This window comes from Silurus aristotelis, assembly GCF_946808225.1.
Source record: "Silurus aristotelis genome assembly, chromosome: 16".
In the NCBI taxonomy this organism is placed as follows: domain Eukaryota; kingdom Metazoa; phylum Chordata; class Actinopteri; order Siluriformes; family Siluridae; genus Silurus; species Silurus aristotelis.
Genome location: NC_139589.1, coordinates 21,299,069 through 21,324,602, shown reverse-complemented (window position 1 = coordinate 21,324,602; position 25,534 = coordinate 21,299,069). Strand labels below are relative to the sequence as shown.

The 25,534-nt window shown below is 35.9% G+C and overlaps 1 protein-coding gene across 2 annotated transcripts; it reads right to left on the bottom strand.

The window, feature by feature from the left end:
• Positions 1–892: 892 nt before the first annotated feature.
• Positions 893–20,467, bottom strand: fam219aa (family with sequence similarity 219 member Aa). 2 transcript variants are annotated; one of them, XM_083564218.1, is made up of 6 exons: positions 20,068–20,467; positions 10,297–10,390; positions 8,859–8,961; positions 7,001–7,081; positions 4,729–4,804; positions 893–3,991 (listed from the first exon to the last, which is right to left on the bottom strand). In XM_083564218.1, the coding sequence occupies exons 1-6, from the start codon at positions 20,125–20,127 to the stop codon at positions 3,833–3,835; spliced, it is 573 nt and encodes a 190-aa protein (XP_083420344.1). In that variant the 5' UTR covers positions 20,128–20,467; the 3' UTR covers positions 893–3,832. The 2 variants fall into 2 exon arrangements, with proteins under 2 accessions (XP_083420344.1, XP_083420345.1); XM_083564219.1 differs by having other exon boundaries at positions 4,750–4,804; positions 20,068–20,308.
• Positions 20,468–25,534: the final 5,067 nt, after the last annotated feature.

Below are 25,534 nucleotides of genomic sequence, written 5' to 3'. Positions count from 1 at the left end.
GCAACATTTCAAACCCAGTGGTTCCACATCTTTCACCCAAACACCATCGATGCATCCTACAAGCTTTTCAAAAGTACATGAAACCTTAAACTAACTCTTATACTCTTAAAATCTTACCTGAACCTTCTGGTCCTTTCTGTATAACAAGATGTTTTTATCAGAGAAGGTTCGTTACGGTTTGAATGTAAGCCGACTACACCATCTGTCTCAGGACGGATCAAGCTCGGCTAATCAGAGTGACCACTAATCCCTGGCCTCCCTTTACAGAGTGTGAGAATTACCACCTACTGGATTATCACTATCACAGACCTTCATACCAATTTATTGATTCATCTTCAGTGACCACTAAAGCATCTCAAACACTGAATAAAACACTGGGATCATATAAAAATACTGTACTAAATATGATTTAAACCCCAAACCTTTTTATATGAATAATCACATCAATATTTAATTCCAAAGCTTTTATTCTAAAACAATGGAACATTATCTTTCTTTAAAAATTATATATTTTCTTAGTTTAAACATTTAATGTTTTTTTTTTTTGTTTTAGTGTGATTAGATCGAGGATTTACAAGATTTAGAAATTATTGCAGTTTTTATATACATTTTTAGAACTTTTTTTTTTTTTTTTTTTTTTTTTTTTAGAATTTAGGGTTTTGTATATACTGTATATATATTTATCTAGAAAAAGAGAGAGAAAGAGAGAGTTATTCCATATGTCGATTTGGATAAGGTCTCAAACAGCACAATACACAATAAATCTTATAGTGTCATGTCTATGAACATTTTCCCCAGAACTTTCTCGTAGCCCAGTATCAAGTCTTCCACGGCCTGGTACGGGGACTCGACCCGGCACTTTGAAAACTCCGAGCAACAAAACACACAATAGTGCAGCTTTAATGCGCCAGATTTATTCATACAGTATGCGACACTACAACATTTGTAAATACTGGTAGTGGAAACTTTATTGGACTATTTTTACAGTCATGATACTGAGCAAGAAAAAAAAAAAGGTAAAACAAACAGAAATGTCTATGTTAAAATGCATACTTTCTTACTTGTTTCAATAAATTAAAAAAACACACAAAATAAATAATATGCTCTACAGACACTGACTTAAGGCATACTCAGCATTCTCAGCTAATTCGGCAGACCAGGAGAGAGAGAGGAACCCGACGATGGAAGGTGGATGAAAAACAAAGAGAAGTGCTTGATGTGCACCCAAAACAAATCCACAACACAGGTGCAGATTGGGGGGAAAAAAAACATGTCCGAACTACTGTTTATAATAAATATTCAACCGAAATCTATGGAGTTGACCAAATATATATATATATATATATAACACTGGAAGAAGTTTGGAGTGTAAACACACCTGAAACGGTTTTACTGATTTACTTATCCTATTAGTGGCTCATGATTTTGATCTTTAAACCTGAAGAACCGTCTACACAAGCCGAACAGTATTAAATAAAGTCTCCAGGTATTTCCCTTTATATTAATTAGTCGACACCAGTACATTATCGTTAGAATAGCTGTAGTGTTTGTTCCTTAGTTGCGAATGACCCCATCATCAGGGCACCATTACATATTACTAGATAATTAATATTTATTTTATTATTAATAAACCTAAAAAACAGTAATGCATTTTTAAATCCTAATGAAGTATTAACTCTGTTAACTAGTGTTGTGTGGTGCAAAAAGTTTTTCGATCACACTGTCATGGTCCAGATCACAGTCCAAATAAGAAATAGTTCACTAGTCTTTGGCTAAAATAATAATAATACAAAAAAATACATTATTAATAAAAAAAAAATGCTTGTGAGAACATTGGCATATGGTAAGTAGACATGAATTTATAATGGAGAGGTGCCAACATTGTTTAAAAAAAAAAAAAAAAAGACAAAAAATAAAACAAAAATCAATTATATAAAGCCATACATTTTTTTTTAACAATATTGATGTAAATGCTACATTATGATGTCCCACGTTCTTTCACCATTAATGAATTGGATTTTGTTTAGTGTTTGCTCTGACTATTTCAGACAAAACAAAGAAACGTCTAGTTTTCTGATGTCTCGTTACGGATAACGAAAAGAAATCCAAAATCATAAGTATTATGGCTCAACCTTAAATATTGGCACCTCTGAATACTGTATCTAGCTGTAACAATATCGCTTCTCATTCTAATGCTTTTGCTCAGAATTTGCTCATTCTAAGCTTGTTATAATGTGCTTTTGACACATGACAAAAGTAAAAAAAAAAGAAATTTTGTTTGAGTAACACGATATGGATTTGTGCAATAAACCCCTACACAGTGCTAGTTATATCGTCCTAAACTATTATATTTGGTGGTAAGGAAATGCTAACTAATTCTGGTAGTACAGTACACTACTGTAAGTCATAAGAAGCCTATTTCTCATTCCCTTTATTTCACATCATCACTAAACAAATGTTTATGTAAATAACAAGACAAACAACATCTAAAAAAAAAACTATAAAAATGTTTCTTTCCCAAGCATCTGTCAAGTCTGAACAGTGAATATAACGCGTAATGACTTAATTAGTACATTTTTGTTTCCAGTCCTTTGTGTGCTGTGGCTTCGGAAATGAAATTACTCTTCAGGCTCGACCATGCAATCGCTGGCAGATCTCGCAAAAGCACCTGATATGGTTTGCGTGTACCACACCTATCACTGCTAAGAGAAACACCTGTACGCCTGCACGCCTTGAAGCAACAGGGCAAAACATCAAATCTGTCGACCGATTCATCTGTTCATCCGCACCGATAGTTGATTGCTGGAACTATTTGCCAAAATCCATACTGTTCAGTGTCATTTTGAGCGACCTCTAGAGGCGTATCACTGACACCACATGCTGTATGTTTTTACACGTGAGACAGCACGCTGCACGGAGAGCGCTATATTATATTTATTATATCTTTTTATAATTTATTAATTGTATAATTTAATTTAGTAATTGATATATTAAAAATGTATTTCATTTAGCACATTTTCATGATACAGTACTGTTTTATTTTTGTATTAAAATTACTATTTTACATGTTGTTTATTTTTTTAATCCAGTATCCATTTTAAGTTGATTAAACATATCGGTAAAACCCACTTTCGGTCGACCTCTAAGAAAACCATGCAATATATGTGTCAAGAGCTTAGATCTAACATACAAACGTGATCTCCATGATGTAGTGATTGAAGTATTTAGCTATTTTCACACCGTCTCCTTACAGAACGGTGCAAAAAACATCCAGTGTCTCCATTCTGACGATTAGTTAAATCGCTTGCTCTGTAGCGGCATGACTCATGATGCATTGTGCTGCTGTCACATGATTGGCTTTGATCAAGGGTACAGGTGTAGTAGTGCAATTTGCGATACGAATTAAGGGATCGGAAAAAAAGTTAACTTTCACAGAGGACATTGTTGTGCATCAAGACATAAAAAAAGAAAAAAAAGAAAAGAAATGAGAAGCTGTAACAGAGGCCTTTCAGATCAGCTTTGTGTGAAATGCTTTACAAATAAACGTGTCACTTGTTCCTCCCTTTTAAAAATTTCATGTTAACGCATCCTATACATACAATACACATAACTAACTAAATCCTAAACTCCCTCTGGTGGTGATCCCGACACTATGTCCTACCATAGGAGGAACCCGTTTTCCTGAATTTCCTGATCCTTTTTTTTTTCCTATATTAGTTTTAAGATAACCATTTTATTTATTTTAGTAGTTACTCGAGGGTTTACGTCGAGCGGTGAGCTAAACTTACAGTATAGGGGGTCTGGGAACAGTGGGAGGGTAATGAATACAAGGCTACTGGATCTGGCAGGCGGAAGAGGAGGTCGCCTGGCAGCACACGCATGTAGGGTTGACTGATTTAGGAGGAATCAAGTCGAGATCTTCATCATCTGGAATTTCGTCCAGGCGGTAGCCATCTTTCAGGAGCTGGATGTTCAGGTCTTGGTTGATTTGCTGAAAAGGATGCAAAAGCAGAAGAGCTGTTGTTAGTCGATAGATTAAAACAAAACAACAAAAATATATGTTCAGAGATCATAAGAATGAAAATAATCTTAAATGTGATGTGACAGAAAAACACGTATTGCAATACGTAATGCGGTGGTATGATGTCCTGAAGTGGGATTCTTTTCATTTACCAAACATCGACGCATAATTTTTAGGTTTAGAGAATTTGATATTGAGACGTGTCCATGAGTTCCTGTTTCTGAGTCCTTCATCTTCAAGAATTTCCAATGTAAACTTGACTATTTTATCTCAAATGACTGACACTAAAGAATCCTTTCAAAAATGCGAAATACAAGCATTAACGTGGTAATTAATGTGGTTTAAGCTCTTGTTACTGATCGGAAGGTTGGGGGTTCAAGCCTCAGTATCCCAAGCTGCCACTCTTGGGGCCCTTGAGCAAGGCCCTTAGCCCCCTGTTCTCCAGGTGGCACTGTATCATTGATGACTCTTCCTAGCATTGCTGGGATATGCAAAGAATTCATTCTTTCTTTCGTTCTTTCTTCCATCCACCCTTTCTTTCTTTCTTTCTTTTTTTCTTTCAAACTTCTAAAGAAATCTCCACCTTTGAACCAACCAGTATAAAGATTGTGGTATAATGATCTATTTGAGGGTATACAGGTGTCACAATGAGGCCAGATTATGGTGGATAATTGTGAAGATTAAAAGTTGGTGTTGTGTGCAGGTACCTGGTCCCTCATTGATCTCACCTCGGCGGAGGAGTATCCTGACGACGAGTATCTGGACATGTCGAAATCGTCGTCGCTGAAAACGAGGGAAAGATAATAATTATTAGAACATGTACAAGACACTCCGCTGGATAGTTACAGCCGCATATGTAAAGAAATATGACAATAAAGCGTGTACTATTAGAAGAGAATTGACCTTGATGTGTCCTGACGCAAGGCAAAGCTACTGTTACTACCACGAATTGAAGGATTTATTATTTTTGAATCAAGCAAAAACGGAAAGCCCTCAGGATTGTAATCGAAAGCTACTGATTAAAATGATAACCAGGAAAGCAGTGGATGGAAAAATTTCATCGAGCATACCCATGATGAAGCATGGTGGTGGAGGCGTCAATAAATCATGCTGCTTCTCATCAGCCAGGACTGGAGCTATAGTTAAGATATCTATTACATTTGGCAGAAAATCCGCAGGTGTTTCATAGCGGAGTATAAAGCAAAATTCCACCATCCAAAACAACAATGGCCTAAAGCGTGAATCCAAGCCAGCAAAGGAAACCTTACAGATGACGATCGATGGTGGCTTTTTAAATTGGCCTGGACAGAGATCAAAATCCTACTGAAAAGCTATGGAATGAATTGAAAACAGATATCCACAAGAGACACCCTTCAGAATCTGGTAGGTCTGGTGCATTTCAAGGACGAATGGGATAAAATGATTTCTATTCACTTTAAAATTTTGTTGGTTGCTATATCATATTAAAGGTAAAGAAATTATATGTATTATATGTTTTTAAATATATGATTTATCTCAATCTCACTAGATTATTATTATTATCATCATCATCATCATCATCACTGTTTGTTAGTTAGTTAATTAATTAATTAATTACTCCATCTGCTCCATGCTTCTGCTAATTACAGCCTGGTTTTAAACAGAATGACTAAAAATACGGAGGTGAAAAGAGAAAGAGGAAGCAGAACGAGACTAAACTACACAAAGAGTACACAGTGACAATTAGAGACGAAGCATTGAGAGATGAGTCATCTAACATATGATTAAATGGCCTGACATCATAGACATAACATTACAGAGAGACTATTTTACGCAGCCGAGAACCTGACATGGTCTGATGTATGGGAAACAAATCAACGACTGTTACAGTATAATTTGGTAAGGCGAACCTAGTTTATCTTTTTTATGCAAACATTTACTATAAGCAAAATATCACCACAAAAATGACTTTTTTATGTCTATGTGAGTTTTACATTTTGGTTGATTTCACTAGAATGTTGTGACCAATCAGAATTGAGAATTCGATAGTGCTTCGGTATACAAGAATTTATGAGGTATAAAGTTGGAGGCACACAATTGTACTGGATGTCTTTGGATGGTGAAGAAATACACTATCCATTTACTTGAACTAGAAGACCCAAACCTGTCCCAGCATGACAGCGCACCTGTGCACAAAGCGAGCTCCAAGAACACATGATTTATATGGGTTGGATTGGAATATCTAGAGAGGCCTGCTAAAGATTCCTGACCTCGACCATATTAAACACCTTTAAGATTGATGTGAAGGCTGACTACACCCCAGGCCTCCTCACCTCACCTACATCAGTACATGACTTTACGAATGCCCTTGCTGGATGAATGATAACAAATCTGGGACTGAATGTGGAAAGAGGCGCGCTGTCTTACACACTGAATTATCAATCGTTCAATACAAAAGCGCTTTGGAGGCTTCTTTATTTATTTCTATTAAATAAAAAATTTTAAAGGAGGATTTTTTTCTTGTCACATATATATTTCTGCAAAATGAAATAGTTTTTCCCCACATCCCACCTTAGCCAAGGGCCCAGGAGTGGTAGCTTGGTGATACTGAGGCATGACCCCCCCTCCTTCTAATCAGTAACCCTGAGTCTTAACCACTAAGCTACCACTTCCCACATAAGAATAGCAATGACACAAATGAGACTGAGACTCAGTCTCCCCGAAAAATCTGTAAAACATCACACAAACTGTTTATGAAATATGAAAATAATTAGCAGAATTTCTCAGAAACTGAAAGCAGTTCAAAGACTTCAGCCAAAACCAATTATACACATTCCCAAGTGCAACAAGACCACAGATGGATCATCTGGGTTAATTACGCTGCTTTGATGGATGGAAATCTTTTTACGCAGATGGGAAATCTGCTATATTTGATCGTTTTTGAAATACCAACATCCAACTGGAGAGATTATATTAAGCTAATTCTCTTAAACATCATACCTGTCTGTATCCAGTGCGACTAGGGGCTTCTCGTCAGGGCTCTGGTCTAAAGATGAGTAGCCTTTATTAGGAACAACCAACCTACAGCAGAAGCAAGAGATTTCGTTAAATCGAAGTAGAGAATGTCACTATTTTCACTATATTGGGATCTTTAGCTTTTTTTAAGTAAAAAAAAAAACCAAAAAGTTACAAACGAACAAATGAAATGTTAGACATAATCAACAACCTTTTAGGAACTACCAAAGTTCAGCTGTAATGCAGTAAATAAAAGTGAACTGCATTTTGTTTAACCCTTTCAAACCCAGGGGTAGATGATAAGGCAAAAGTAATCACATCAAGATTCAAAGACATTTTTTACAATAAACTACAAACTGCAATAAAAAAAAAAAGAAAAGCAAGATTTTTTGAAATTGCATGAAATTTTCAATGAAATTATTGAGAAGCTTTTATAATCAAACCAAAAAAAATCTGTTACCATGTTAAATATTAATTGTTAAAAATTTTGAAAAGAAAAAATAAATGAAATATATATATGTAAAAATAAATAATCTGGGCTATAAAAACATAAGTAGTATAGTGCATATAAAATATCAAATATATAATAAAAAAAATTAAGAATACAATCTTATCACATGGGCTGCTTCTATTGTTAGAAACTATTAAAAATGCATTAATTTATTAGAATTAATTAAAATATCCATATTATAATGTCATATTTAAATCCCTATTTAGGCTCAGGAGTTTTTATCTATTTTTTATTTTTATCAAAGACAAATTATTAAATGATTACTAAAATACTACAATTATAATATACCCCTTACATCGAGGCATATTTTTATACCATTTGACAAATAGAGAAGCCTCAAACCCAAACCTTTTTATTTTTATTTCAAGTATTACATTTTTTCATTCATTCATTTTCTCCCGCTTATCCGTAATTCGGGTCACGGGGACAGGAGTCTAAACAGGCCCCGCCTTCGACTGCTGCCCAATCCTCACAGCACCGTCCCTGAAGGCGGCCCCATGTCACTCCGACATCACGGACCTTGATATTTCCCTCATAAGGGACCCCCGGAGCATAGAGGGTTAAGGGCCTTGCTCAAGGGCCCAAGAGTGGCAGCCTGGCGATACCGGGGCTTAAACCCCAGACCTTCTGATCGGCAACCCAGCGCCTTAACCGCTGGAGCCACCACTCCCCCTCCCCCTACATTCATTTTTATTTATTTCGGAATAATGCGATATGTGCATATAGTATATGAACCATTCTGTGTATTCTAAAATAATCAAAACATTCTCTTCAACTAAGAGACAGAAAGATGGATATATAGTGGATGAAACAAATGTGCATACAAAATTGCAAAAAGTAAAAAAAAAAAAAAAATGATATAAGCTACACTACAGCTTGCTAGTTAGCCGTGTATTTCACTTTTACAAGAAATAAAAAACATTTTATCTTATTTTAATTTATAATCTAAAGAATTAGGTATACATTGCAAAAACCCAGATATGATGTAATCGATAAATACAAATAAAACAAGTCATTAGTTAAAAATAAACGAGAAGGCCTGCAGGACAAGGCAGTACCCCTCTCATCTAAAAACAAAAGCTTGTCTTAATCGACAGTTTATAGACCCTCTGAGGAGACTTATATATTGTTCGACACCAGTGTGTTCTCATGTCTTCTAATCCCAGCAGGAGTGTGACGGCGACTTGTCTTCTCTCTGCCTTTCATTAGCGTTCGCACTTTCTGTCCTCACACTTCAGAATGTTGTTGCAGCTCTGTAGTTATGATGTTCAACATGACTGCGACTCCTTGTTATTTGCTTTCCGGGTATAATAAACGGTCGTGCTGCCTTACCGTGTTCTGGCCATCACATTGTTTTTCTTGGGCTGCTGATTCACAGGGCTGCCCACCGCCCCATTCTTTGCAGAGCCCTTCCTCGCCAACTCTCTCTGTTTCTCTAAAAATACAATAAAGACTAAATGTAGACATTATATTCAACAACCGTGATGATAAAATAATATAAAAAATAAAATGTGTGTAAAGATCTAGGGTCAACTATTAAATGTGGCCACTATAATTGCCATAATAAGATGTAAAAGCTGCTTATTCAGACATTTGTCCAATCAGCCAATCATGTTGCAGCAGCATCATGGAAAAAAAAAAAAAAAAAAAAAAAAAAGTGACTTGGATGTTGCAGCCAGACGGTTTAAATATTTACTGCTTTATTCCACTGCTTTTTTTTTTTTACAAACAGTGCTCGCTAGACTAAACACAGAATGGTGCGAAAAACAATAAACATCCAATAAGGAGCAGTTCAGCTGCAGGTCAAGGAGAATTGCAAGGTTGGTTTGAGCTGACACTAAGTCTCCTGTACCTTAAAGAAAAACTCAACAACCATGAAGAGCAGAAAAGCATCTCTAAAAGCACAAGCTTGCAAAAATCCACATTCCACAATCCAATCCTGTCTTCCAAAAAAACAATGAATCAGTGGCCAGACTGGGAACCGAATCCGGACAAAACAATTTATTTATTAAATAAGTAAAAAAAATCTTACAGATATTTTTGATATTTTTCACTATTAGTTTTTATTTATTTCGATTATTTTTTTATACATCAAAGACAAATTCACTAAAATACCAGAACTCATTCATATATATATATATATATATATATATATATATATATATATATATATATATATATATATATATATATATATATATATATATATTATTATTTTTTTTGTTTGTTTTTGTTTTTTTTTCTTCATACCAAGTGACAAATAGAGAAACCTCAATCCGAAACCAGACAAAACTATAATTTCATGAACGAAAGTGTGTAAAAGCATTTCTAGTCAAAGAAGCTGATTACATTATATTTCCTCTTGCGGCTAAAATAGTCATTATGTTGGGTTTTTTTTTTTATGTTTGTGTGCGATTGAACCATGAAATTGAAATTTTAATAGGACTTTGAATAAGAAATTAATACACTGGTCTTTTAAAAACACCTAGAACAAGTGTGCGAAGTTACAGCATAACTGGTTGGTTAACTGGGCATTTAATAAACCATAAAACCTCATTCAAAATATATACAATATACAATATATAGTGTGAGGCCATATAGACACTTGTGATTTTTCTTCTCGCTTCACACACAATCTGTGTGCCATCAGCAAATAAAAAATAGTTTTAAAGTAATATGACCAATAGCTGACCTCCATCACACTACATTACATCCAGAGCTCCAGAACCTGACTTTACATGTCAGTGGAATAATATAAATGACAGCTCACCGATCTTCACTTGAAGCGGAGAAGGCTTGTAGTTGATGGGCACGGATTCGGTCTCTCTTGTTTCCGAGTCAGATGTGGACGTTGCTGCTGGATCCTTGATGCACGGAAACACACAACGACAAAGTTAAACAAAAAGGAAAAGAGATGCACAAAAAGGGAAGGAGTTTTATGGTCATTCAGCCACAAAGGCGTTACTGAATTAGGGTAGTGACGAAGGGAGGAGGCCTAGGGTGGAATCAGTGTTCTAATCATGTTGAGTATGGTTAAGGTCAGAGCTCTGTTCCAGGCAACTCAAGATCTTTAACTCTAACCCATGTAAACCAGATTTTCATAAAGCTGGCTTTGTCCGCAGGGGCAATGCCATGAAGGGAAAATATAATGCTACCGTATCCAAAGACATCTTACACAATTGTGCATCTCCAACAGTCTGCAGAAATATTTGTGTAAAGTAAAGTAAGTAAGGTTTTGGGGTATTGGTGACAATAATTTTGTTCATATAGTGTATCTGATGTTCATATTTGTGTTTACCTGCTTGCTAAAGTAACTAGCTAATCTCTGAGGCACCTAATTCAATTACATACACGTCGCTTTACTTTCCGAGACATTTTTGATGCCAAGGTATAAACAAGTAAGACTGAAACAAATTCATTAATATTTAATGAATGGGAAATATAACTATTAAGGGTATATTAGAAATATAATAGATGCACTTTCCAATTATAGGCTGTATGCATTTCCATAGAAACAACTAAAGTATCTTAAGTTCTTGTGTGCATTTCTATATAATCAAAAATTTATCATAAATGAAACGCAAATAAATTAGCATTAAAGTGCTGTAAATTCGTTGTCATTTCCATTTTTACAATACAATTTCTGCCACATTTTTTTTGCTAATCCTTTTCACTAGCTAACTACTTATCTTCAGTATCCAGGCTCATGGTCTTTCCCAGGAACACTGAGTATGAAAAGGGATACATCCTGGATAGGAAACCAATTAACTGTATTACACGTGGATACACTTGATCTACATCTTAGCATAGCTAATACACTGACATTAATACACACACACACTTGTTTAAGAGGAAGCCAGAAATCCTGGAGAAAACCCACGAGTATATAAGGGTAACTTGCTAGACAATAATAGCTCCATTCCACACAATTCCCCCTCACTCGCTAATCGCCAAAAGCCGTATACATACAGCATGAGAAGAGACAACAAAACAGTAGCAGAAAGACTGAGCATACGCAGTACGAAAGCCTCCAGAGAGTGTCTAGACAGGCTGAGAGTGTTGATTAAGCTGGTGTTAGTTCATTTGCTCAGCATGACTCAGCAGTTTTCTCAACCCGGTTTAATCTTCCTCTCAGAGCCTGGCCCACTTTAGCCACTCAGTGAATATGGCATGAGACGAATGTAGATGTAGAAGCATGAGATGAATTTGGACTCCTTTAAAAATAACTTAGTTTTCCTTTAAAAAGACAATGTTAAGACACAGTGATACCCAGACCGAGCACAGTGCCTGTCGAAAGGTTTGAACCACCTAGCCTTTTAGCATTTTTGATAGACACATGCATGTTCTTTTTGTTTCTATGCAACAAACTATGTAATGTAAAAAAAAAAATGTGAAAAATCCAATCCTCTCTTAGCATGAATAACAGATTACATAATCATATACACTCTGGGCATCCAGACAGTTCATTTCTCCAAACATTCATCTGAAAAATGTCTCGATGTATCTTGTAAAATTGGTCAAAGCTTGTGTTCGCTAATTGGAAATTTCTTTCTGACCTTGCGATCTATAGGTGTGGTGACTGGGCCATTCCTTGATCGATAACACTCTTATCAGCTGACTGTTTCCTCTCTAAATAACGATTACAGAGTAATATGCTTTGGTCCATCGTCTTGTTGTATAGTGAAGTGCAGTGCAGACGGAATTAGATGGTGTTGAAGTATGGAATAGTAACCATGTTGGTTCAGTATTACTTTTACTTAGAAAAATCTCCAACCTTCTCTGCGCTAAAACAATAAAAACCATTGAGTTTCCACCTCCATGTCTGACTGTGGGGGCGAGGCAGTCTGCTAAAGTCTTTTCTCCTGTTCTATGTCTTACAGAAGTACGTCTGCTAGAATTTGACCAAAAATTCACGGTCCAATTCATAGCATAGAATGCATAGAAACATAAGGGACATGCATGTGTTTTGAAAATACTAGGTGTTGGCAAACTTTTGAAAGACACTGCATGTTATTGGTATTCGCAAATTTTCAGTATAAATTATGATATTATAATATAATTACTACCTACCTAATAATTTTATTTACAGATGAGACATAACATTTTATATTGCTGTTTTTATTTACACAATTTACATACTGATTGACTAGTAGCTAGCAGATTTGTGATTCAGCTGGCTACATACTTATTACCGTGTTTCACTTCCAAAAAACACTTTTGTTCAACTGTACTGTAAGTAATGTATTTGCTCTGACTAACAAAATCAATCCTGGATCTCATTCAGTTCACCATCATTCTGTTCTTAAGCACGACAGACGCACACAATGCTTGTCATATAGTCACATTGTACTTTTGGTAATGAAGCTTTCTAATGAGTAGAAATAATCCTCGTTTCCAACAAAGTCAATCAGCTTGTGACTAGCACGATGTAAAAAGTTGTACTCAGCGATATCAGATGATCTCAACGGAAAAACACGTCAATGTTTATTCCAAAAAAAGAACTTAATTTACAGAGGGTGACGTAAGCTAGACACAATAATAATAGCATGCAACATGGGTTAATCACACTTCCAGTTCGTTCTGAAACCTGTGACAGGAATATTGAGGAGTTGTGATTGGAGTTCTGTAGCTTTATAGGAGAAATCTATAAAAATGTTATGATTAAAATACTTGCTGCTAAATATAGCAAGTATATAATCCTTCACTTTCCCTTTTTAGACCTGCTTTTCAGAAATCAAAGAGAGATGGGAGGTTTCCTGATGCCATAGCAACCATCTAGTATTTCCTCCACAGAACCCTGCAAGCTTTGTGTTCACTTTGTAAGGTTTGGTTCCTTGGTGGAAACTGGGAAGCGAACAGAAGGCGTCTGTTAGAGAGAAAAAGAAAAAAATAGACTAATTTTCTCTGCCAACAGAGCTCTTATTATGAGCACAAGCCTGGCCTTATTACACAAGGCCACGAGGCACCGTGGGTAAATGTCACAAACCAATCAGAGCAGAGAAGCCTGGTCACAGCATACAGCCACGCTATCCGTAGTAGCTGTCAGACCATGTTTACTTTCAGACTAAGGTTCCTAAGTGGAACACAGAATTGAAACAAAGCTGAGCATTATTACACATTCAATGTGTGACCTTGTCTTGAAAACCTCTCCGAGCCAGTGAGGTAGAGCAAAATCAAGAGGCTCATACAAATACAGCTGAGGTAATGAGAGATCACGTGGACTTTAACGCTGCTCATTGTTAAAAAAAAAAAGGGAGGATATGGTTTGATATTGTCACAGGATTATATCATATCGTGGTTTCATGAGGTATATTGTCAAATGGTCTCAAATAGGAAAATAATTATTAGATGCTCCGTATTGTTTAACAAAAAAAAATCTAAATCAGCCAAAAAAATAATTATTATTTTTTAATTTTGTATTTATTCAGCATTTAATAGCCAGGATTGAAATGAACACCCACCTATGTGCCAAATTCTGAAGTAATGAAGGTAGTTGAGGCCAATTTGAACGGAGAAATTGGCCTCAACTACCTTCATTACTTCAGAATTACCAATTGAATTATCAGGTAGCAAACTTTTTATATACTAACCCTAACAATTTTCCTGCCTGTTTGTCACAGCTGGTTAGGGTGATGTGCAAATAGTTTCTGAGAAAAAGCTCATCCAAATAATGACTGCAAATGACTGACAAGAGGAAAAGCTTTGTTCGAAGTCATCTTTAAAATGGCCAAAGCTACACATTGTTTAGAAGTCAGACCCACAATGGTCTGTCAACAGGATCCAACCCATGGAATTTACTTCTGTTTACTGTCTCATGACCCTATCGAGTGGCCTACTTCAGTACTAGTTACATCTAACTTTAAATCAACCATCAGATACCAAAACTCGTGTATAATATTTTGTTCTATAAACCATATTTGTCTCCCCCCAGCTAGCTCTCCTTAATCATACCACTACTGATAGGTATGGGCTTTAAACTGAAACCTGAACCAAGGACAAAACCAAGATAATTTTACACATACAAACAGTACTACGTTTGTATGCGTAAAATTACGCATACAAACGGTACAGTTAAACTTTATACCAAAACCCAACCACGACTTAAACACAAAATTGGTTTCTTTGGAGCACAATCCTGCAACAAGTTGATTTACATTAATCAGGCATAACTATATTTTGTTGGTTCCTCTTTTGCTGCCAAAACAGTCCTGACCCTTTGAGCCTTCCCTGCCCATGTGCATCAATGAGCCTTGGCCACCCATGACCCTGGCGCTGGTTCACCACTGTTTTTTTTCTTGGACTACTTTTAATAGATACTGACCACTGCAGACTGGGAACATCCCATAAGAACTGAAGTTTTGGAGATGCTCTGACCCAGTCGGATAGACATCAAAATTTGGCCCTTGTCAAACTCACTCACATACTTATGCTTGCCCATTTTTCCCATCAACTTTGAGGACAAAATGTTCTCTTGCTGCCTAATATATCCCACCCACTATTTGTATGCTCCCCACACAGTGCACACAGACAATTTAGCTCTCGGACCCCTGGTGAGGAGACTAAACTATTTGGAAGAGGGCGGACAGTGCTATCATCTAAAAAAAAAAAAAAAATATATATATATATATATATATATATATATATATATATATATATATATATATATATATATATATATTTATTTATTTATTTTATTTATTTTTTTAAGTTGAATTACATTAGCTGACCATTTTTAAGCCAAGTTAATTGGACTTCTTGTAAGGAAAATTGTTGAACTGGGAAACTCAGTATAGCTTTGATTTTCCAAAGGCAAGACCAAGGAACATGGTCATGCATGGCAGTGGTGCTATTAAAACCTTCATCATGCCTTCTATAAGCGATAAAGCAAAGAACACTGGGATACTGAAACAAGCCTGCAAATGTATTATTATTTACCTGTCTGGACAAAAAAATAAGTGCTGTCTGGTCAAAAACCTACTGTAAGTTCGTTCCAAAAAAAATAAAAGACAAGCGTACAAACAGCGTGTTCTGATTTATACAGCCAACACATGGAATGATAAATAATTCTGCCAGGCTGGCAGCTGCGAAAAAGATCACGCTGTGTGTAATCTTGACATGAAGTAAAAAGTCAACACACCAATTCTGTTTAAAAAAAACTATCGCTCAAACACTAGTTCTGTTACAATAATTTGATTTCTGCAAGCTACAAAAAGGCAACACTTCCAAACACCTATCCTGTTACACAAGTTTGCTTTAACACAAATAAGTGCAGCTTTCGTTCGACAACGTGGATGTCACAAAAACACAAACTCCAACATCGTAAGGATGAATAGTTATTTGTGTTTAGCTGTAGGTTCGGTTGGGCATGCAATTAATGCTACACGCAGAGTAAATCCTTAGAGGACGACTTGGCACTCGACCAAAACTAGGAAGCCTGGTACCCCAAACAGTAGTAACGAACCTGAGTGAAGCTACTGCGATTATAATGCATTATATTGCAATGGGCTTCAACATTTTCAATATATTACACAAGAAAGAAAGAAAGAAAGAAAGAAAGAAAGAAAGAAAGAAAGAAAGAAAGAAAGAAAGAAAGAAAGAAAGAAAGAAAGAAAAATGCAGCTCTTATTCCTCCTATATTTCCACTTATGTTGACCATGCTGTGAGTGAAAGAAAGAAAGAAAGAAAGAAAGAAAGAAAGAAAGAAAGAAAGAAAGAAAGAAAGAAAGAAAGAAAGAAAGAAAGAAAGAAAGAAAGAAAGAAAGAAAGAAAGAAAAGTTGGTTAGGTGGATGGATGGATGGATGGATGGATGGAAAAAAAAAAGAGTGTACAGTTGAATGGATCAAAGAAAGAAAGAAAGAAAGAAAGAAAGAAAGAAAGAAAGAAAGAAAGAAAGAAAGAAAGAAAGAAAGAAAGAAAGAAAGAAAGAAAGAAAGATGGTAAAAAGAAACAAAGAAAAAATTAAGAAAAATGCAGCTCTTATTCCTCCTATATTTCCATTTATGTTGACCATGCTGTGAAAGAAAGAAAGAAAGAAAGAAAGAAAGAAAGAAAGAAAGAAAGAAAGAAAGAAAGAAAGAAAGAAAGAAAGAAAGAAAGAAAGAAAGAAAGAAAGAAACTGTGGGTGGGTGGTTAGGTAGATAAGTGGATGGATGGATGGATGGATGGATGGATGGATGAAAAAAAAAAGTGTACAGATAAATGGAAGGAAGTAAGAAAGAAAGAAAGAAAGAAAGAAAGAAAGAAAGAAAGAAAGAAAGAAAGAAAGAAAGAAAGAAAGAAAGAAAGATGCAGCAGGAACCATCTTTACCTCTGACTGACACAAAGTACTGACACTGGAAACTCCTTATAAAAATGTCATACACGTCGTTTACTACAGAAACAATAGCATATAAAAACGAGCAGAATAATAATACAAACCCTGCAGACAGAAAGACCCCCTGCACCCTGCTTTTACAGAAAACACCTTCTGATCAATCAGATCTTGTGAATTCGACAGTCTAAAGGTACTGTAGTTACCAATACACAAAAATCCCAGTCATTGAGACATGGCCTGTTTTAACACACAATACAATCTACGCACAATGAAATCTACGCACAATAGCCCTCCAGCCCAAACCTGGAATTAGCATGAGAAAAGTGTAGCGTGGGGGAACAGCTGGTGCTCTGAATAGCGGGACGGGATGAAAGTGAGGCACAATATCACCCCGGGCTGTGTCACCTCGTCCCATTTCAATGAGCACATGTCAAACTTGGCTCAATGAACACTTCACACACTATATATACACACACTCATCTCAAGTGCACTGGCGTTAGGAGCGATTGTTATCGAAGTTTAAGTGAAGTGGATTGATCCGATTTCGTTCGCTCAAATTCTGAGCAGAAAAATCGGATTAAAAGAATTACAAATTATTAGAACATGCCTAAATATTTGTTTTATAAACATGGCTGTAATGATACACAAAGTTTGATTCAAACTGTACATTTTTAATACTACACTACAAAAACATGTGCATCAGAAGATCGGTTGTTCAACCCCCAGTATCACCAATAGACCACTGTTGGGCCCTTGAGCTTGGTCCCTTGAGCTGGGACATACGATCCCACTGTGTTGTAATGTATATGTAACATATGTATGTAAAATCCTCTTATTTTTCTTTTCTTTAATTGAACATTTTGGTGCAGGGTTGCCAGGTCTCCGGAAAACCTGCATTCCGAATACCACTCAAAAACAGCATGACTATTCTCCAGGACAAAAAGGGGAGATATTTTGAAGGGAAACAAGCTCACTGTGGTGTGCACACCTTTTTTCTTTGTCAAATCAAAACAAATGGAGGATTAAAAAAAAATAAATAACGGCAACCCTACTGGAGTAACTCGTTGGTGCCTCAGATATCAGGCTTGTGTACTCACTAGTAGTCCGAATTGAAATGAGAGTGAAAACACTAAGGACGTATAAACCGCTACACATATGAACATATCATGTATGTTCTGTTTTTTAATGGACTTCATTTGATTATATACCATTTTCTACATCTAATTTTATTCCTTTTTTTTTTTCCAATAAAGGATAATCGAGGGTTCCGTATAGCCGAAGGGTTTATTTCACTTCGTTAACCAAACGCTATACTTTACGACATTTTACTTACTTATGTCTGAACGAATCTCCGAGACGAACCGAATAACAAGGTACACCATAAGTGGTACAGTCCTAACATTTCCCATTTCCACAACTGTGAAGTACAATATATTAGCTCTTACTCGTTCTCCTCATTTACATTACATTAGTCCTATTCCAGCCTAACAATGGGCATGAATGATATTATTCCTCCACGTTCAGTGAATTTGCATATTTGCATATTCAGCAGACTGGCAGTTCCAGTTTGATTAAACATTTCGGAAAGAGTCGGATAAATGGATCTCAATAACTCAGAAGATGGACAATGTAATTACTTATATCTGTAATTAAGTATTTTGAGTTCCTTCTTCTTCATTGGATTTGCCATAGGATTATGCATAGGGTTATTTCCATAAGTTTCACGATAGGAAAATACCACCTTCATTCATGAATATTCATATTTATAGTTTTATTTCAATCTATAATATTGGACTTTCAAACTGACCTCACTAATTAAAATCTCACATACTTAAAAACACAACCTTTTTGTCAGCATGTGAATTCAGAATCTCCTTAAAACTTCTGATGTCACAATCTTCAGGTGATCATGTGACCTAATTATCTACTGAGAACTTCTGATGTCACCACCTTCAGGTGATCATGTGACTTCATGATCGCCTAAGTACTTCTGTCACAACCTCTATTTGAGCATGTGACATCAGAATCTTCTGAAAACTTTTGATTTCACAACCTTCAAGTGATCATGTGACTTTGTTATCTCCTGAGAACATCTGTCAAAACCTCTATTTAAACATGTGAGGTCAGAATCTCCTGAGAACTTCTGATGTCATAACCTCTATTTGAGCATATGACATCAGAATCTCCTTAAAACTTCTGATGTCACCAAGTTCAGGTGATCAAGTGACTTCATGATCTCCTGAGAACTTCTGTCACAACCTCTATTTGAGTATGTGATGTCAGAATCTCCTGCGAACTTCTGATGTCACCACCTTCAGGTTATAATGTGACATTAAGATCTCCTGAGAACTTCTGTCACAACCTCTATTTAAGCATGTGATGTCAGAATCTCCTGAGAACTTTTGATGTCACAACCTTCAGGTGGTCAAGTGACTTCATGATTTCCTGAGAACTTCTGATGTCTCAGCCTCCGTGTGAACATGTGACTTTAGAATCTTCTGCGAACTCCTGATGTCACAACCTTCATGTGAGCATGTGACTTCATGAGCTTCTTAAGTAGGCTGTGACATCTGAAGTTGTCAGAAAATTCATCAGGAGGTTGTGACATCGTAATTTTTCTGAAAACCTATGATGTCACAAACTCTTTGTCAGCATGTGTCTTCAGAATCTAGTGACAACTTCTGATGTCACAACCTTCATGTGATCATGTGACTTCATTATCTTCTGAAAACTTGTGATGCCACAACCTCCAGGTGAAACTGGTGACTGTTCGAACACTGGACACTAAAAATAACCTGTAATGGTTGAGATGTTTCAAGGATGAGATGAGATCTCAGACATAAAGCAAAAATAAATAAATAAAAAAGATTTTCGAAGAATGTTTCGAAATATGATTGGAAGATAAAGTGGCTTAATTATGGAGAAGAAACAAAGACATGCTTTTTCATGAATGTTCTGCAGTTGTTTAGTTACTGCATATGTGTTAAGTAGAAGATCACCAGGAACACAAATGGGTCCTGAGATGGAGAAAACACAGCTGAAGAAACACTGAGGTCTAATTATGATGTGAACTATGGAAATGTAGCTCTGACCCTGCAATGCTCTTGTTCTTCTCAACCTATTGATCAGTCCAGTCTTTTTCTTTTTCCTGGATCTTCTCTAAACAGAATGATCTCCATGTCTTGTTGATGATCAGATGTTGCTGCAGAAGTGCTCATGCTACTCACCAGCGGCTGCATCTCCGAGTTCACTGGTGGGACCTGAAATCTGTCCATTTCTTCCATCATTTTTTCTCCAAGACGGAATATCAAATCTCTCCAAGGTTGTACAGAGGATCAGTCGCATGTATGCGGCCTCATCTCAGCTTGTTGTCAGCGATCTAACGGTTCCACGATGGCCAAAGGGTGACTCAACGTCAGTATATATTTTTTTCCCCTCTTGTCCACTCGTATTCCGATAAACCCCGCCTCTTGTTCTACGATTTGCCACTTGCGAGACCAGTCAGCTGGCCAGTTCCTCTGTATGAGCCAGTCAGATGTTTCCTAAACATCCGCGTGTAGGAGGAATCAGCCTCACCAATCCCAACGAAGTAGCCGGGATTTGTCCGAATACGGGTGGAGGGGGAAAAGGGCAACGTCAACATTTCACTTCCGGATACGACAAACCGCGCCCACTTTTGGCGTATTCATGAATAATTCATTAGGGCACGCCCAGAGCAGTATGAGACAGAAGTTGTAGAGGATGTTGTTTGTGTTTTTCTGCTTTTTTTCCCTCTATAAATGTGAGTATTCACAATATTGTATGAAAGAAAGAAAGAAAGAAAGAAAGAAAGAAAGAAAGAAAGAAAGAAAGAAAGAAAGAAAGAAAGAAAGAAAGAAAGAAAGAAAGAAGGAAAGAAAGAAACTGTGGATGGATTAAAAATGTATTAATAAAAAAAAGAAAGAAAGAAAGAAAGAAAGAAAGAAAGAAAGAAAGAAAGAAAGAAAGAAAGAAAGAAAGAAAGAAAGAAAGAAAGAAATGGTGCGGTGGATAGATAGATAGATAGATAGATAGATAGATAGATAGATAGATAGATAGATAGATAGATAGATAGATAGATAGATAGATAGATAGATAGATAGATAGATAGATAGATAGATAGATGGAAATATAATAAATGAATGAATGAACAAAAAAAAGAGTAAAAGAATGAATAATTGAATAAATTATAAAAAATTATTCATATATTTCAAGTATTGATAGTAAAATGGTTATCAGTACATTTATGACAATTGCAAATATATACATTTTATTACATTTTATTACATTATCACATGTATTAATGTTTAACAGTATTTCCAATCTATTGTATCGTATCAACACTTGTTTTGTTTAGTTTATAGTTAATACATAATAGTTTATTTATGGTTTAGTTAATAGTAGATGTGGGGAACAGGAAAACGAATGTATTGTTGAAATGTTAAAGCTACAGTAGTAGTGAAAGTAACACTGCTGCAGTATGTGACTTGTCCTGCAGATGGAGCTGAAAGATTATATATAAAGGTGAAGTGCATAAAAGTACCATGGAAGAGAAGTACAGAAAATGGTGGTCTAGCAATATATATATATATATATATATATATATATATATATATATATATATATATATATATATATATATATATATATATATATATATATATATATATATATATATATAAACTTTATGGTGCATTTTCTTTAAAATGTTGTAATGAAGTCACTTAAGTCACAGCATGTACAGTATATCTCAGAAGAATTAGACATGTTATTTTAGTGAGTGAGCTATCACTAAAAATCAAACAGTTCTAAAATGGTACCGCTTACACTGAGCTTAAATTTGACAGCCTTTTGTCAGCAATTATTTGTTGCCGGTTGTTTACCAGACACTGAGACAGAAGCTGAGTTTATTAAATTATTGTTTGAGCAGATCAGGAGCTTTATCAATGAACCATCTGCCTTGTAAAAAGTGACAAAATTAAATTCCCAAGCCAGTGAAATATACAATAAGCATTCCATTATAAGCAGGACTTTTTTTGTTACACATGAAAGAAAAAATGTCAATGAAAATTAAACATGAAGTAAGAATATACACTTTATTAGACAAATGTTTGTGGACACCTGACCATAAGATTTGCATGTGCTATTTAAATATCCCAGTCCACATTCAGGGTGTAAGTAAAGTCAGATAGTGATGTAGTTGAGATAATGAGGCTGTGGTGCAGCCTGCATTCCAATTCATCCCAAAGGTGTTTACTAGGGTTGAGGTCAGAGCTCCATAGCAGGTGTTCGTCCATTCCAACACATGAAAACCATATCATTGTCATGCTGGAACAGGTTTGGGTCTTCTAGTTCAAATAGTGCTACCAATTCCAAAGACATCCTATACAATTGTGTGCCTTTAACTTTGTGGTAACTTATTTGGGGAAGAACCAGATATTGTTGGAAAAGAAGGGTTTCCAATACTCTTGTCCATAAATAGATGAGGTTTAAAAATTTGCCAAAAATAAAAAGTGTAAGAGCTCAGGGTGAAAAAAAACCTGGGTTTTTTTATTTGTTATATTATTTGTCATCTTTTTATTAGTTTTTTTGTTTGGCCATGTCTGTATATTTATTAATTAATTATTCTTTAATTTTTTTGTTGAATTTATGACTTTATCTAACTCATTATTTATATTTGTATATGTATTTTTTTATTTATTATATGATATATTACATGATATAATAAATATTTTATTTTTTACTTTTATTTATTTATTTTTTTTTACTTTTTTTACTTTAAGTACTTTGAACTTAATTTCTCATCATAATGTATTATTATTAGTAGTAGTAGTGGAAATAATTGTGATATCAGAAACTGTACCAGGGAAGAGATATAAATTCTCCTTCCGCTTCAGAAGGTCTGACATTTCTGACATCGTCCCAGACCTTCTCTTAGTATGATACTTGAGATTGATCACTTTCCAGACACCCAAAGCCAGACACCCAACGCTCCAGCTTGTGAGTGATACCAGTGCTAGACATACCAGTGCTAGACAATATTTATTAAAACAGTCGAAACACTGTCTTTGTGAATCCTCAGACTCTATCATCTTATCTAGGCATCCAGGTCATGCTCTATTTACAGAAACTGTTTACATAGCAGTCTATATCTTCAACTCTCAAACTCGAACATCTTGCACTTGTGAGCATTCGATTCTGTCTCTGGTTAACAGCAACAAGATTGTCTGGAGTGGCTGAAAGAATGCCGTTCTGAACCTCACCTCTGACATCCAGTAAATCTGCAGCATAATTTCCATTTCAATTCCTGATAGAGGTGTGTGAGCAAATCACAGTGTCACAGCAGCTAAGATGTCTACTGCTTCTGTCTCATACACAGTTCTCTGAGTTTACTTCAACAGAGAGCAACGGAAGCCAAACTAACACTGTTTAAAAAAAGGGTCTAAAAAAATCCAGGTCAAGCAGGTTGAATTCAATCTCTGTTTTCACTCATGAGAAGTATTTCAACTATTTGTGTGATATAGGACTATTCCTCTGACACTTCTGCTGTGGGTGGAAAGCAGCTATAGGTCTCGCATCTCAATGCTCATACTTTCATTAAAGATGGCTATACACAGTGGAGATTTGCTCAGAAGCATGGAGAGCTTTAATTACTTTGAAGACTCTCAATACACAACCAGAAACACAACCACAACACAAACACTCAATACACAACCAGAACCACAAACACTCCCACTTACTTTTTTGGTTAATAAAATTGGAACAACTTCTTCTGTTGTAGCCTGTTTGGCTTCAAGGTTTTAGAGTGTTCTGAATCCTAAAATGCTTTTCTGCTCATCATGGATGTAAAGCGTGCAAGATTCCCTGGTGGTCTAGTGGTTAGGATGCGGCGCTCTCAACGCTGCGGCCCGGGTTCGATCCCCGGTCAGGGAACCAACCCCAGCCGTTAGGTTTGCACAAGCCTTAGTGCCGGTCCCACCCCCGATAAATGGGGAGGGTTGCGTTAGGAAGGGCATCCAGCGTAAAAGCATGTGGATGGTCCGCTGTGGGAACGCCTAATGGGAGTTCTGAAAGAAAGATTATGGATGTAAAGAGTGCCATCTAGGCTACGTTTTTCTTTAAAAAAAAAAAAAAAAAAAAGGATTTCCCACAGATCCCCAGGAAACTCCAAATGATTGTCATATTAAAGCAAAGAATTCTAATAAGCAGTGTTAGTATTTACCATAACACATAATTATACAATATCTATTATCACACATTCTTAATTAAATGTATAAAGAGTTTCTTTTTATTCTGATCACAATCAATCTTTTCAGTTTGAGTGAATTCTCCACATTAAATGTGTAATATTCAACATTTCTTGATTCACTTTCTAATACCGATTCATTATATCGACATTACCAAGATAATTTTATATAAATATATATGCATATAAATGCAGTGGCATGTGAACTAATAAAGTTTCTTTAAAAGGAGCAATGCAGCCTGATGCAATTTGCGGTTACTGTTTCCATTCTCAGGTTGAAATTACTATTAGAACTGACCCAAAACAGTCCATCTTAAATAGTTTTTATGCTACATAGAAACTACAAAGGTTCTTAGCCCTGATTTTACTGAGGTGGAAAAACCCACTGTGTTGTACAACGTGTAGACACTGAAGGCCCCTTCCATTAATCTCCTCCATAGCAATAAATATAATGTTTTTTTGTTTATTTTTGCTAAATAACAGTATGAATTCATTTATTTAGCCTCCCATCATTCATGTGAATGAGCTGTAACCAATGAACATTTCTGTGGTACAAATGAAAACTCATTGAACTTTGAGATGCAGTACGAAATGTTCATCAAATCCATCAGCAGACAGAAATTTTCTGTAGGGTTAAATAATTATAGAGATTCGTTCAAAGATTAGGATCCATTAAAACCTAATGGAGGCTGACATGCTCAACAGGTCGCAATCTGGTGTTTGGCGAAATGTCTTAAAATGGCACATTTAACAAAACGCCGTATCACGCCTGCTCATCAAACAAAGCACAAATATTAGGATGGTACATTAAGCTGTCTTCATTAACAGTAATGAGCTCGACGATACGCATTCTGGAAGCCGCTTAATCATACACTTGGGACAGCTTTAGGAAACAGTTTTGCTACATAACAAAGAGAGGAACCATTTACAAGGGAAATTTACATAAAAAAAAACCCTCTGTATTTGCAGGTAGCGAAATTGGTATTTCATGTGGGGTTTAGACGTTTGCTTGTCAAAAAATCCTACTGGAATTTCAAGTGTGTCGTGTAGGACTATATGCGACTTTATTGTACTCGCTTATGAATTTGACATAACCCAATTTGAAAAAACAGTATGGCTGTATTTCTTAGCTAGATCTATTAAACATGCCACTTTATTGTTGTATATACGCTTATTGTTGTTCCTATGTTTTCATTGTACTACAAGTTTTATTGAGCTAGAAAACTTAGAAAATATAACTGCATTAGTTACCCAGATTCAGTCATATTTCCTATTTACGTATTTATTTGTTTGGTTCTTAAATCTAAAGAATTGGAGAATGTGGTAACTCAGTGGTTACTGACCAGACAAACAGGGCTTTAGGGCTGGGCATCACCCTTGGGGCCCTTGAGCAAGGCCCTTAACACTCTGTGCTCCAGGGGGCACTGCCT